This window comes from Opisthocomus hoazin, chromosome 2, assembly GCF_030867145.1.
Source record: "Opisthocomus hoazin isolate bOpiHoa1 chromosome 2, bOpiHoa1.hap1, whole genome shotgun sequence".
In the NCBI taxonomy this organism is placed as follows: domain Eukaryota; kingdom Metazoa; phylum Chordata; class Aves; order Opisthocomiformes; family Opisthocomidae; genus Opisthocomus; species Opisthocomus hoazin.
In genome coordinates, this window is record NC_134415.1 from 85,157,046 (window position 1) to 85,171,751 (window position 14,706).

Genomic DNA, 14,706 nt, shown 5'->3' on the forward strand with positions numbered 1-14,706 from the left:
CACAGAAGTAGTGCCTTCAACGTTGGGGCTTAAACTGATACTGTAAAATGGTGCAGCGGCATCTTACGCACATAAACAGTGTGCGTATGTCTGTGTATTTCTGTACGTGTGCACACTCATGCGTGCAGGTACATGAACCACCTGTAAGCGGGTCACACCGGCACGCCTGCTTGTGGCGAGCAGGGTTGCGTAGCGGCCTGTCTGCCACGACAGATAGCAGCAGAAAGGCACTCTATCCGAAAGATATAGAAGTCTTTACTTGGAACTTATTACAAAAGTACAGAATTTGTATTAAGCCATTACACAAAAAGTACCTTAGATGTCAAGTATTATGGATCTCTTCTGGATTTTTAGAATTATTTTTTGAGTCAAAGCCAGCATCGCTATTTTCTACCATAACTGAACGCTTCCAGGTACCAGCTAACATGGAGCCCCATCGGAGACATGAGCTCATGTCCTGATTTCGGCTGGGACAGAGCCAGTTTTTCCCCTGGTAGCTGCTGTGTGAAGAATGTTGGTAACAGCAATCTTTTCGGTTGTCACTACAAATGAAGGACTTCTCCCAGTTTCTCGCGTTCAGCTAATGCTGGGAGGGAGCACAGCCAGGCAGACAGCAAAGCTGGCCCATGGAAATATTCCGTCCCAGAGATGCCATGCTCAGTCTATGAATGCGGTTGGCTGCGGGGCGGGAAACCTATCAGCTTCTTGCTTTTCTGGGAATCACAGAATGGTAGGGGTTGAAAGGTACCTCTGTGGGTCATCTAGTCCAACCCTCCTGCCAAAGCAGGGTCACCTACAGCAGGCTGCACAGGATCTTGTCCAGGCAGGTCTTGAATATCTCCAGAGAAGGAGACTCCACAACCTCCCTGGGCAGCCTGTTCCAGTGCTCCGTCACCCTCAGAGGGAAGAAGTTCTTCCTCATGTTCAGACGGATTCCTGTGCCTCAGTTTGTGCCCATTGCCCCTTGTCCTGTCTCTGGGCACCACTGAAAAGAGTCTGGCCCCATCCTCCTGACACCCACCCTTCAGATATTTATAAGCATTTATAAGGTCCCCTCTCAGCCTTCTCTTCTTCAGGCTGAACAAGCCCAGCTCCCTCAGCCTCTCCTCGTAGCAGAGATGCTCCAGTCCCCTCATCATCCTCGTAGCCCTCCACTGGACTCTCTCCAGCAGCTCCTCATCTTTCTTGAACTGGGGAGCCCAGAACTGTACACAGCTGGGCTCACAGCTGGGAGCTGTTGATACGGACGCAAGGGGTGGCCGTGCCCGTGCACTCAGCCCGCCATGGGCCCATGAGGCGCCCTGAGCCGCCGCCGCCCACAACACGGCCGCCCTGAGCCGCCCCTCGCTCGGCCTGGCGAGTCAAACAGCGAACAGCGCAGGGGGCCCAACCGACGGAACCGGCCGCAACCCTCCCGCCGCCGCCGCCCGCCACGGCCCGCCCCGCGCTGAGGCGCGTGCACGCGCAGCCGGCGGCCCCGCCCCGCCCCGCCCGCCGCGCCTCTTCCTCCGGCGCCCCGCCCCCGCCGCCGTGCGGCGCTTCCGGCGGCGCCTGACGCGGCGGTGGCGGCGGCACGGGTTGCTCCGCCCTCCGGACGGGGTAGGGTGGCGGCGGCGGGGCCGGGGGGCCGCGCTGCCGGGCCGGGCACGGCCCCTCCCCTCGGGGCGCGGGCGGGGGGGCCGCCAGGTGCCCCGTGCCCCAGCCCGGCCTGGCAGCCCGCCGGTCAGCGCGGCGCCGGGCCCGGGAGCAGCCCGGTGCGGGTGCCGGTCCTGCGCGGCGGGGGCGGCCGGCCGCGGGTGTGTGCCCGCCCGGCGGGGGTTGGCGGGGCTGGGGCGGCTGCCTGTCCGTCCGTCCGTCCGTCCGTCCGTTGGGGAGCGGAGCCGGAGCGCAGGGGCGGCGGCGAGCGGGCCCGCCTGGCTCGGGGCCTGGTTCCGCGCCGTGAGGGTGGGGGCACCGGGACAGGCCCCCCCGGGAAGCTGGGGCTGCCCCCTCCCCTCCCCGGGAGCGTTCACGGCTGGGTCGGACGGGGCTCCGAGCTGCCTGCCCCGGTGGGAGGTGTCCGTGCCCGTGGCGGGGGTTGGAACCAGGTGGGCTGGGAGGTCCCGCCCGGCCCCCGCCGCCCCGTGGCTCCTGCGCAGGCCCCGCCCGCCCCGGGAGCGCCGGGCGCTCCGCCGGTCCCCGCTCTGCCGCGCGGGTCGCACCGTGGCGCCCCAGCTGCCCGGTCACAGCAGGGGCAGGGGGGAGCCCGACTACCAGTGCGTGTTTGTTAACTCCGAGGTGTGGCCTCTGGGGCGCCACGCGTCGTGTGAGCTGTCGGTTACTGCCCGCGCGGGCTGGTGAGCGGGCAGCGGGGGTAACGGCGTGGCCGAACGGCTGCGGCCGGGGCAGCGAGGAGGCGGCTGACCAGCAAGTAAACGGCGGGCAGAGCGTGTCTGCGCGCTGAGGTGGCACGACGTTGTGAGCAGAAAAATGAGGAGACAAACGCACTTGAATTGCTTATTGAAAGTAGTGTTGAATGGGGCTTTTGGTTTGGGTTGGGTTTTTTTGGCATGAGGAGGAGAGTGTCACCATAGCTGACAGTTGGTCATAGTACTGGTGACTTTTGGCTTTGCGTAGAGGCTGCCCAGGGAGGCTGTGGAGTCTCCTTCTCTGGAGATACTCAAGACCCGCCTGGATGCAGTCCTGTGCAGCCTGCTGTAGGTGACCCTGCTTCGGCAGGGGGGTTGGACTAGATGACCCACAGAGGTCCCTTCCAACCCCGACCGTTCTGTGACTCCGTGGTTTTTAAAAGGGCCTACCCTGAGGATTTACCCATATTGAGAAACAGTTTCTGTCACGTGTGAAGACAGCTTCCAGTAGGCAGGGTGATCCCCTGGCGCACGCAGGAGGTGCAGAAGGAACTTCTGTCTCCGTTACACTGCAATGCTAAACTTCACAGTGGGTTTCTAGGCCTAGCGGGGAAGAGCAGACAGTCAGTGAAACAATCTTCAGTTCTTGGATTTTGCATGTTTTGATGCTCGTGACAGCAACACAAGATTTTAGATAGATAGAATTGTCATAATGTTCCAGTTTTTTTCAAACTGCAAATTTGTAGGTTGCAAATGTGTAAAATGGCTGTGTTTGTAGTGCTAGCACACATGACAGGAAGAAACACAGCAAGTGAGGCTGAAGTTTAAAAGTATTCTGTAAGAGGTTATTAATTTTTAATTAATACTAGCTTATAGTTTCAACAAGTTGAATGCAGATGTTGGTATAATCTAAGCAGTGAACAGCAAGAAATGATAACCCGTGGTAAAAACACTCTGTTTTACCCTGTAATGTAAGGATCCAGTATTCCCTCTGTGCCTTGATGTACAAAGATAATTAAGACATTTCCCATTTACCATCTTTTATCTAAGATGCATATATTAAATTGCATTAATCTTTCTTCAGAGTTAATACAATCTATTGTTTTTGTCATTTATACGTTCCTTCTGATTTGTCAATGTTGCTGTTTCTTTTATAGTCAAATGAAAGAAAACGCTGCACAGTACTCCCATGTGTGAGATTAGCAAAGCTGGTGTAAAGAGGAATTATTACCTCTCTGGCTTTAAGAATCAAACCTGGTGTATACATGACTTGTATATGCGACATTTGCTTCTCTTGAAATAGTACAAACTCGTCTAACACATGCATTGCCAGGGACGGCTCAGAGACGAAATACGCCGTCTTTCCTTTTTTTCTATGTCTAATATCTGTTACATGTTATGTTTTTACATACATCCTTCGCTTTGCAGCCCCTCCAAACCCCCCGTATTTTTCTGTTTATTTCCCACCTTTTCTCAGCAGTCTGGCTGGTGAATAGCTGTGTAACTACGTCCCGCTTCTGCTCTCATGGGGTGAAATTGTGAATACGGAGGAGCTGCATTTGCAAAAACAGCCAAAATGGATAGGTACGATAATCATTAACAGAATGGGTTACTTGGAAGCTGAAAAATAGATTTGTGTACCTTAACTGCCATAAAAAGAGCCAAAATAGACTGAAGCGATGCAGTGTTTTAGTTTAATTGGTGTCTGTTGCCATATAATGCGTACAGAAACCATAAGACGTTTTCCTTTATCAAGGTTTGTTTTGTTTGAAAGAAGGAAATAGTGAATTACAGTCTTGGAAGGCTTTCTGTATGTATAGCAGAAATGGAAGAGGGGTTGATTGTAATAGAAGTAGGGAATTTGCCCATACGATTGAAATAGTTGTCAATTAAATAATGATCTGAATAGGATAGATTGTAGATAATGTGATGGACTCTGATGTATGTTGAAAGAAGGCAGCATGTCTCAGAAAGTTTTATTCCAGGTCTAGTCCAATCTGGTTCTCTGGAGTCCTGTCTGCCTTGTAAGGCTGGAAGTGACGTTGCCATGGCCCTTTGGGCTCCTGGATCTCACTGCCTGCTTAAGCCCACGCTGGCTTCACGTTAGCTGCCAACGAGTCGGACTGGGGAGATGAACAGGCTGCAGACTGCCCTTGCTGCCGGCGTGGTGGGTGTGCGGCTGGGCGAGCCCCCGGCCATGTCTGGCTGGAGGGGTGGCTGCGAAGCAGAGAGGGGTGGCTCTGTGCGGGGCATGGGACGGGAGGGCAGAGCTCGGGCAGCTCCAGGAGAGGCTGGGGACGTGATCCCGTCTGGAAGTGCAAAATGGGCGTGTGGGCGTCGGACAGCACCTCGCAACACCGCTGTACGTTCGTAGCATTCAACAGAGCCATTTCAGTCCACTTAATGGTATCTTGGCAGAAAAAAAAATTCTAATGTGAAAGAAACCAAACAAAAGAAAAGTAGAAGGCTGCTGCTTGGGGGGAGGATAATATGATATGTTTAAAGGAAACCTTTATTAAGTTCAGTTTGGCATAATTATGCCTGTGCAAAAGAAAATGAGTAATATACAACAGGCCAAAGACGCTGCCAGATATTGGAAGGTATAGTTGCATAGGCCCAAATGGATCTCTTAAAAATAATCAAGCAGTTTTGGGGGAGGAGGAGGTTTTCCACATAAACTTTGCATGTGCATGAACTGCACTGCTCCGGAGCTGTTTGTCTTGAGGGTTTACATAGGCCTGAGTCTGCATTTTTACCTTTTTTTGCAAAGTTAAATCCACTTAATTGGAAGTCAGCTTGACCTGTCGTAGTTCCTGAAAAATCTCTCTGTATCATCTGGCCCTACTGATCTCCATTTAATGTAATTCTTTCATTAGCTTATTCTCCTTTAACGCCCTGAGCAATTTTTCATTTGTCTTTTAACTCCACACAATTCTTCATGCTTCCTTTAAAATGCCAAAAGGAGAATTCCTATTTGTAATGCTGATTTATCCTTCTTTTGTAATGGTTTGCTGTTTCTTCTTACTTGTTGTAAACTTCTAAATCTTATGTTGCTTTTAACTCTTTAGAAGTAATTTACCTCCACTTGCATTGTTTAGACTAATACATTTTTATGAAAGCTGTATGCTCCGCCCTGTTTCTTCCTACTTACTTTGAGCCTGTTGACCAACGTCAGCCAAAATTGACAAAGGGGCATCAGTGTACAAAGTTTTTACGGGTTTTATGAAAATCATTAAGTTGGTAGAGGGGCAGTGACCCAAATTAGTGTGTCTGCTGATGGAGAATCTGCAGCATGATTTCAAGTTGTCTGCTCTGTTAGACCTGATGTAAGCTGGGCAGCTGGCTGATGCAGAGCTCTGAACCAGTCAGCGGTTTCTGCCCTTGGCTGAGCTGATGGGGAGCGTGGCCGGGTTTCACGACAACGCTGTGAGAGCTCCAGGCTGTGGCTGGAGGAAGCCTGGAGTTTGCACTGCGGACGTGAAGTTGTGTAGGGTGCGTGTGTGAGATAAGTGGTTTGCACCTGATCTTGAAGTGCCCTAGGTGGATGGTTCTTAAAATTGAGCTCTGTAAAGCCATAATTTTCGTGGAGCAGCCTTCAAACCGTGTTAATCGGTGAAATTTTGAGTTAGAAGCTGGTGTCTATGCTGGTCTGCACATGATTCCCGGGCTTGACAGCAGGAAGTTTGTTGAAGTTTTGTGCCTGTTGGTATAATCTATAAATAGATTTTTCTTTTTAAGAGGGGAAGAAATCCGGAAGGAGAACGTATTTGTATTCTTCTCTTAGATCTTAGAGCACCTCCACACTGAAAAGATAAAATCCCAATTTTCAGTTTGGAGTTGTTTTGGGGGGTTTTTGGGTGTTTTTTTAAGGAGGAGAGATTGGAGGTTGTGCTGCTTTTTTTCCCTGCTGCCTTTTCTGAAAGGTGGTTTAACAGGATGTTTGGGGAAATGTGACATTACTGGGTTTCGGCATTCCAGGAGAGCTTGAAGTGGATCCAGCATATCATCTTATGCATTCCCTTCTGCACAGAATGTCAGGAGTAATTCGTGTTGTTGACAGCTATGTCAACATGTGAAACTGAATGAAGGACCGGAAAGAAACAAAAAGCTAATAACAGAAGAGGCAAGAGAGATGTAAACACTTGTTTAGTAAACTTTCTCGCTATCATGAGTAAGAGGGTCAAATAGTGCAGCCTGTCCTTATCTGTTACCACAAACGCCTTCTTGTTGGCAGCGTTCAAGCGAAAGAGAGCTGTTTGTACGTCTATGTGTGTTTTGTGAGTATGGGAAATGAGCAGTTTACCCAGGAAACGTGCACAGTGGATTTATATAGAGGCATACAAAAGTCACTTTGATTTGTCTCCGTTTGTTCAGTTATTCACCCCACTTCAAGATAATGCTTCCAAAAATTCTGCGAAGTATGGTCTCACTTGTACCTGTTGCAAATATTAGAAATGTGGTTTGTCTGCCAGGCAGTGCGAGGCATCATGTTAGTTGTAGTTTGATGCCTCTTCGGCAATGGAAGAGTCACCTCTGTTGGTTCAGTGATTACCACAGTGTGTATCCTGTGCTAAACTAACTGGCAACTCCAGTATAGGCCGTTGAAGAAACGTTCATTCTATTTTGAGACGTGCTTAGTCATCCCTGTTTTGGCCTCTGACAGGGTACGGGCATTGCTCCTTATTTTTTCGCGGTGAAGCAGCTGAATGCGTTCATGGGAAGGCCAGTTTGTGAGAAAGAGTTTGTGGTGCTGGAGACAGTGAATTCTGGAGTGCTGTGTTACTGCCCAAGTGTGTTGTGTACTGCTAGCAGAAATCAGAGAATACGTTGCACGTTCCGCTGTGCGTTGGTAAACCTAGCAGTTTACATCACACAGATATGGAGCCGCTGCTAAATATGGGACAAACATATGTAAGAGGATCTTTATTAGTAGGGAATACGATACAGCCCTTCTATGTCCTGAAGACAACATTCAGCTATAAATATTTCTTCACTGTTGTAATAGAAAATTTCAGTAGAGAGACTTACCTTTAATTTGGCTTTTTTCTAATAGTTGAACCTGCTTGTTTGTTTGCTTTACTTGTGGTTTGGTGTAGGCCGTGTAAAACACATTCATATCCTTAATTATTAGCATGCTTTGTGTTGATTTTTGGAGGTGATCTTGTGTGCAGATCTAGTAAATTTTGTGTCTAACTGAAGTGTTACATAAATGAAAATATTTTCTCTTATCAGAAATAAAATGCTTTCTATGGGGACTTTCGATGCCAGGACTCTTCTGAAGACTTACTTTGTTGCTTGGCTTAAAGGAAGATGATGTTGTTAATGAATTCTGAGCATCCTTCAGGAGGCTGATGACCCTGCCATCGTTGGTGAATGCTGTAATGGGCAACTTCAGAGGGTAAAGACAGTGTTTTTGTGAGACTGTTTCAAGCTGGTGCTCTGATATAGGAAGCAGTGGATTAAGTTTTTGATTTAGTTTAACTGCTGAAACTCTTTTCACTCTTAAAACCATTCACAAATCATGGGGACAAATTAGAGGAAACATTTTGTTGGAGTAGCTGTCCAGCTTTCTACATGAGCTGTCTTTGAAGGGTGTGTTTACTCTCTAGGTTGTGACATGGTCTAGATATACTTGAGCGAGCTTGAAATGAACTACTTCAGGTCCTGGGAGCAGTCTTACTGCAAAATACAAGCAGTGAAACAACTTAGGTTTTGTTGAGATGTGTACTGCTGCAGCCTGACTAGGTACCTGAATACTTTGTTTACAGTCAGTTTTAGTTTAAGTAAGTATTTCAAAACCATGCTACAGATAATTTTAGCAGTGCCTTCAGATACTCTACAGTTGTTTACTGCAAGGGTCAGATTTCATTTCATACTTGATTTAATTTCTGTAAGTCAGTGCAAGATTTTTTCCTCTTAATAAACCCCTGAAAATGTGTTTCTGTTAATAAACCCCTGAATAGTTTTTATTATTAAGTGCTTAATTTAACCTTTAGTCTTTTCGTTGCTTGAGAGCTAGTTTTGACCAAGGTTTCTTCGTAGTCTTCTCTTTTTTTAAACATAGTAAGTGGGAAGCTACACTTAGTAGCTTCCAACTAAATAACTGTCTTAAAATAAAATGTAATAGGTTGCCCAGAGACGTGGTAGATGCCCCATCCCTGGAAACATTGAAGGTCAGGTTGGATGGGGCTCTGAGCAACTTGATCTAGTTGAAGATGTCCCTGCTCATTGCGGGGGGGGTTGGGCTAGGTAACCTTTAAAGGTCCCTTCCAACCCAAACTATTCTGTGATTTGAATAGTTTATTAGTGTTTTAGTAGCAGTACTTTAAAAGGATATTCGAAAGCGTACAGTTTGCTTTCTAAGAATGTTTTATCTGCTCACTATGTTTATTCATTCTGTTTTATCAGCTCTTTTCCAAAACACCACAAGCAGTTAATGCACTTTACAAAGGACTCCTGACCTTTTGCATCTTCCCAAGTCGTATCTAGATGTCACCAGTGTTTCCCATGTTAACAGTTCTGAGCATGTTTTACTATATGTGCCTTCGGCGCCGAGCTAGGACAGCGACGAGAGGAGAAATGAACAGCCGGAGGGCTATCGAATCAAACACCCGCGCCTTACCTATCAATGTTGAAATAGTTCAGTACGCCAAAGAGGTGTTGGATTTCAGCTCGCACTATGGTAGTGAAAACAGCATGTCATATACCATGTGGAATTTAGCAGGTATTCCGAACGTGTACCCGAGTTCTGGTGACTTTACTCAGACGGCCGTCTTTCGAACTTACGGCACCTGGTGGGATCACTGCCCTAGCGCTCGGCTGCCCTTCAAGAGGACACCGTCCACCTTCTGTAGCCAGGACTACGTGGAACTTGCTTTTGAGGAACCGGTTTATCCCACCGCTGTGCACATTCTGGAAACGTATCATCCCGGAGCTGTAGTTAGGATTTTGGCATGCTCTGCAAATCCTTACTCACAAAATCCACCAGCTGAAGTAAGGTAATCTTTTTTTCTCCTTTATGCTTTTCTGTAAGATGTTCAATGCTACAAATAATGCTGTTTAGCAGACTTTATTTGCTAGTATTTCTCCACTTGGTATCTGACCCACTAATGTTTTCTTAATTTCTGCATGTTTTAAAGACTGTGGTGTCATGTTTTCATAGCAACTTCAGAGATGTGGATTTTTCGTTAGGAATTAATATAGGTCCTAGTATCAGATTTAATTTATGTAACCATAGTTTTTGTGTTGGAATTTTTATGAGCAATAATTATTATGTATGTACAGAAAACACTTTTGAAATGACAGTGCTTAGTTCTTCTCTTTCTCCAATACGAAAAGCAAATTGTATAGAAGAGGCTGAGGATTCACAGTTGCTGTATCATCCGACTTCAAGCAGCCATAAACTCTTTCTTCTGTTTGCATGCCTTGGATTGTACGTGTAGTACAATCAGGCACTATAACTGTGTGTATGGAAATGAGGCCAAAACCAGAAGCACAGAACAGTCGGACAAAAGTTGATGCCGTTTGCCTGATCTTTATTTTGGTTCGATCAAAGGATGTGAGCTGCAGTTCATTTTTACATTTGCTCGTAGGCTGAAAGAAGCTGATTTTATCCGGTTGGTTTTGCTCATGGTAGGAACTCCTGATGAAATTCCAGTGGGGGGGGGGCAGACAGGCAGGCAGAAGGGGACCTGGGGAGTGGTAAGATAACAAAGAGAAATGCTGTGTTTGAGGTGTGAAGCTCTTAGTGGTGAGACGGTGAGGAAATAGAAATGAAGGAGAAAGAACAGGTAAAAGCACATAGTGGGGAAAAACACTGGGAAAAGCTATCAGTATATGCAATCAAAAATATTCCATGTGCATCAAAAAGAGATGCAATGATGCCAAACCCATAAAGGAAGGGGGAACTGATAGAAGAAAGACTGAACAAAATTTATCCTGTGACACTAACGTGCCAACAAATACTGTATTCCTTTAATATGCACGGTTTGGTGGTATAAGCCATGTTAGCCTGGATGGTGGGTGGTATTTCCCTGACCTGCCTTTTACAGATACAGCTAAAAAGCGTACTCCTAGGCCTAACTTAGTATCCCATGCTTCCTAATACTAGGCCGTTGATTTTTATTCAAAACCTCTAGAAAATCAGGTGTCATGTTATATATTCAAAATTCCAAATTAGTATAATATATAATATAATAGTATAATGTAATTTTTTGTGTGATTCTATCATCTACCGTTGTTTAGTGCAGTTGTTTGTTTTACAGCTCTCTAATGCGCATATACTGCATAGCTCTAAACTAAACATCCGAATTCAAGGAACAGTGATAGGTCAAACCAATAATAATAGGCTGCCTGACTTCAGAAGTAAGAGTGCGTCTGGCACTGTAATACAGAGCTTATTTATAGGATGGTATGTGGTGAAGGCAGCTTTTAAGACTTTTGAGCTTAGAACCTAATGTGAAATGACTTTTGGCCAATTACTCTGTGAACTTTTGTTTTACTTTTTTATTTTATGATATAGATTTTACTTCTTTATTTTCTGATGATTCGTGGTTCATGCAGAGATTTGTGATGATTCAGATTCGTGTAGAGATCATTTCTGTAACTGTTGATAATACTGCATTAGAGTGATAGTAAGATAATGTGATGCAGGGCGATACAAGGGCATAATTCTGAGGAATAAGCTAATGCTGTTTTATAAAAATGTCTGTTTAGGTTTTGGTTCTTAAAACAATACACTTAGTTTTGTGTAAAGACCAAGAAGTGTTGAAGGAGAGCTCAAGAAATGGTAACTGAAGGATCTCTCTATTAAGGTGAGCTAAAAAAAGAGATAATTGTTCAGAGCGCTAAAAGAAGATGAGTTGAAAATACTGATGTAAAACTTGGGGATGTGCTTTATGATTCCTCTTGCGGTGTGGTCAGAGTGCGAGCTCAGACTTTTCTTTCTTCATAAAAAAGGATGAAGTTTCTGTAGGACCTTGCTTTTTAATATGTAGGCAGGAGTATCTTCTGTTCTACCTACCTAGGTTAACAAAATTTTTGGTTAGAAGAAGGTTGTCTCGGGGAGCCCCAGAACCACTTGTCTGTGCTATATCTTCAATACTTGCCAGTTTTGATGCTAGAGAAGTGTTAGAGGGACTTTTTTTTTTTTTTTTTTTCCTTTGGCTTACCTTTCCTTAGCAGCTACTTGTCTGTTCAGAGCTGCACATTTGGTTTGTCTCCTTCTTTCTTCTGAAAGAGACAAACATGTCTTATGCATGGTGTCTGGAAGGGAAGATGAAGGGACCCTTTCTCCACGTGAGGTATGTAGTATTATTTGTCTACTCATTTGCTCACCTGTGGGAAGGGAATATGAAGAGTTGGAAGAACAGAGTCTCTTTTCTGCTTCAGTTCTTGGTCCCTTGTTTTCACTTGCAAAAATTCTCTGAGATGTCAACCAAGAATTATTTTTTTGAAGGTGGAATGCTGCTGACAATCTCGGGTGATTCTGTGTTTAACTGATGTTTTGGACTTGAAGAACTGCCATTCTATTCTGTTAAAAAAGGCCACGTCCCAGTTACTTGAAGGGCACTTAGAACCTTGTTTTTTTCCTCTTCTGACTGTTTTGATACGTGATTTTAAATTGCTGTATTACCTAAAAACCTTGAAGTGCTGCTTTGTTCTGCTGACTGTGGACCTGTTTCTTTCTGAACACCGCTGTAGAGAGGGCAGGTCGTTACAAAGGTTCCTTTCACCAGTTCTTTCTTTGGCATAAAAAGAAGGCCAAATTAATGGTGGAGTCGAAACTGTTGAGAGGAAGAAGTCTCCTGAGACTTGTTTAAATGTTATGCTTAGTGAGTTTTACTAGTCTAGCAAAGTAATTTTTTTTTCCGCTTTGTTTAGTATTTATAACATCAGCTTATCCAAGACTTTGCTGTGTGCAAAAGCCTCTGACCTACAAGAGGCTCTGTAGGGACTTGATGTACTGCAGTCCTTGCACAAGAGGACTTTATATGTTCTTGCAGAAAAATGGCTATAGCCCACATAATTGGCCAGTGTGTTGCTCTGTTGCTCACTGTGTGCTTCACTTGCATGAAAGAATGACTTGATGCAGGTGTTCAGAAAAAGGTCTTTAGTCATGTTGCTCTCTTGCTGATGCATGGAGTACTACCATTGGTTACAGCTTTGCATGACACTGTCTTAGATCAGCCTTATTCAGAGTCTTTTTAGAGGTGGGATCAGCTCTTCATGGAATGTAAATAAGCAGTTATTGTTCAGAATGAAATGTAATTGTTCCTAAATAATTCTAATGCTTAAAACTTGACAGTTAATTTGATGTTTTTTCATTGTAGTTTAACCAGCTTCCAGCAACTTGAGGATTCTCTGTCCTCTCATATATTTTGCTTCTTTAAACACAGAGGGCATTTGTTGTGGTTTAGCCTGGCTGGATGCCAGGTGCCCACCAAAGCTGCTCTACCACTCCCCCTCCTCAGCTGGACAGGGGAAAGAAAATGTGACGAAAGGCTCATGGGTCGAAATAAGGACAGGGAGAGATCACTCACCCGTTACCATCACTGGCAAAACTGACTGAACTTGGGGAAATTAGTGTAAGTTATCACCAATCAAATCAGAAAAGGGTAATGAGAAGTAAGAACAAATCTTAGAAACACCTTTCCCCACCCCTCCCTTCTTCCCAGGCTCAGCTTCACTCCTGTCTCTCCACCTTCTCCCCCTGAGCCGTGCAGGGGGATGGGGAATGAGGGTTACGGTCAGTTCATCACATGTTGTCTCTGCTGCTCCTTCCTCCTCAGGGGGAGGACTCTTCACACTCTGCCCCTGCTCCAGCGTCGGCTCCCTGCCGCAGGAGACAGTTCTCCACAAACTGCTCCAAAGTGAGTCCTTCCCACAGGCTGCAGCTCTTCACAAACTGCCCCAGAATGGGTCCCTTCCCACGGGGTGCAGTCCTTCAGGAACAGGCTGCTCCAGCGCGGGGTCCCCCACGGGGTCAGCCTCCTTCAGGCATCCACCTGCTCCAGCGTGGGGTCCCTTCCACGGGCTACAGGTGGAGATCTGCTCCACCATGGACCTCCATGGACTGCAAGTGGATCTGTGCTCCACTGTGGACCTCCATGGGCTGCAGGGGCACAGCCTGCCTCATGACAGTCTTCTCCATGGGCTGCAGGGGAATCTCTGCTCTGGTGCCTGGAGCACCTCCTCCCCGCCTTCTTCCCTGACCTTGGTGTCTGCGGAGTTGTTTCTCACGTATTCTCACTCCCCTGTCTGGCTGCATTGTCGTTACGCAAGTTTTTTTTGCCCCCTGCTCAAATACGTTATCCCAGCAGCACCTACCACTGTCACTGGTGGGCTCAGTCTCGGCAAGCAGCGGGTCTGTTTTGGAGCCCGGTGGCACTGGCTCTGTCGGGCGTGGGGGAAGCTTCTATCAGCTTCTCGCAGAAGCCACTCCTGTAGCACCCTCAGTACAAAAACCTTACCACGTAAACCCAGTGTGTTACATCACTCTTCTCCGCATAAAAAGATTTTTAAAAATCATAAATGTGGGAGAAACTGCTGTCTTTACACATGGAGACCTTTTGTGCTTTTCATTAGTGCCACTCACGCCTTGACTGATGAGAAGTGTTTAATAATTTCTTAAACTGTACTAATGTATATTAGTATATATGTTCAGGACGTGGTTTAGCAGGCATGGTGGTGTTGAGTTGATGATCTTAGAGGTCTTTTCCAACTTTAATGATTCTATGATTCTATCCATGTACAAATTTGTTACATGAATTATCTGACTGCAGAAAATCCAAGCAAAAATTAGTAATCTGAAATTGAGGGAATATTGTAGCATGTTGTCTCAGTTTTTATGTGGTGAAGAAATCCCTCCCTTTTTTGTATTCTGTTGTGCTATGATTATTATACTGGTGTGCCCTGGAGGTTTTGTACTGTGGTGCCCATTCTTTGTACGTAGGGTTTGGTGACAAAGATCAGCCCCTCTTTGGCCAGTGGAAGAGGCAGAGCTGCGTGCAGCCGTGGTGGGGTCACCGCACTGATAGTGGCGTGAGCTGAGCCCAACCAGGAGAATTTTCTTCCTTTCTCATATTGTATTAAATTGGTAGACAAGATATTGCTAGCTTCTGTGATGAGAAGAATGTTTTCTTTTCTGTTTCTTTTTCCTCCTTGTTTACCCAGAAGGCTTACTCTTGGCAATTCCCTAATGGCTTCTTCAGTGTCAGCCCTTTTGAAACATTTTGATACTCCTAATAGTTAGCTGCTGTCAGACAGGAAGAGTTTGTGTGTGTGTTTAAAGGGGAGCTTTCAGTCAGAAATAATTTTTTCAGAAGTTTTTCAACTTTTTTCCTTTTATAAAAATAAC

At 46.0% G+C, this 14,706-nt stretch overlaps 1 protein-coding gene across 8 annotated transcripts in view; it reads left to right on the plus strand.

Annotated features, from left to right (window-relative positions):
• The first annotated feature begins 1,514 nt into the window (after nt 1-1,514).
• The window catches only part of FBXL4 (F-box and leucine rich repeat protein 4), a 70,551-nt gene continuing 57,359 nt past the window's right edge, over nt 1,515-14,706 (plus strand). For 6 of the 8 annotated variants that reach the window (XR_012763207.1, XR_012763206.1, XR_012763208.1 and 3 more), the window contains exons 1-3: nt 2,237-3,932; nt 7,581-7,746; nt 8,757-9,346. Coding sequence is in view for 5 of the 8 variants with exons in the window: in XM_075414328.1 (XP_075270443.1) it covers nt 8,838-9,346 (509 nt within the window). In the remaining 3 variants the exon portion in view is untranslated. Of the gene's footprint in view, nt 1,600-2,236; nt 3,933-7,580; nt 7,747-8,756; nt 9,347-14,706 lie in introns of those variants that run through there. The other 2 variants (XM_075414329.1, XM_075414330.1) reach the window with 2 other exon arrangements.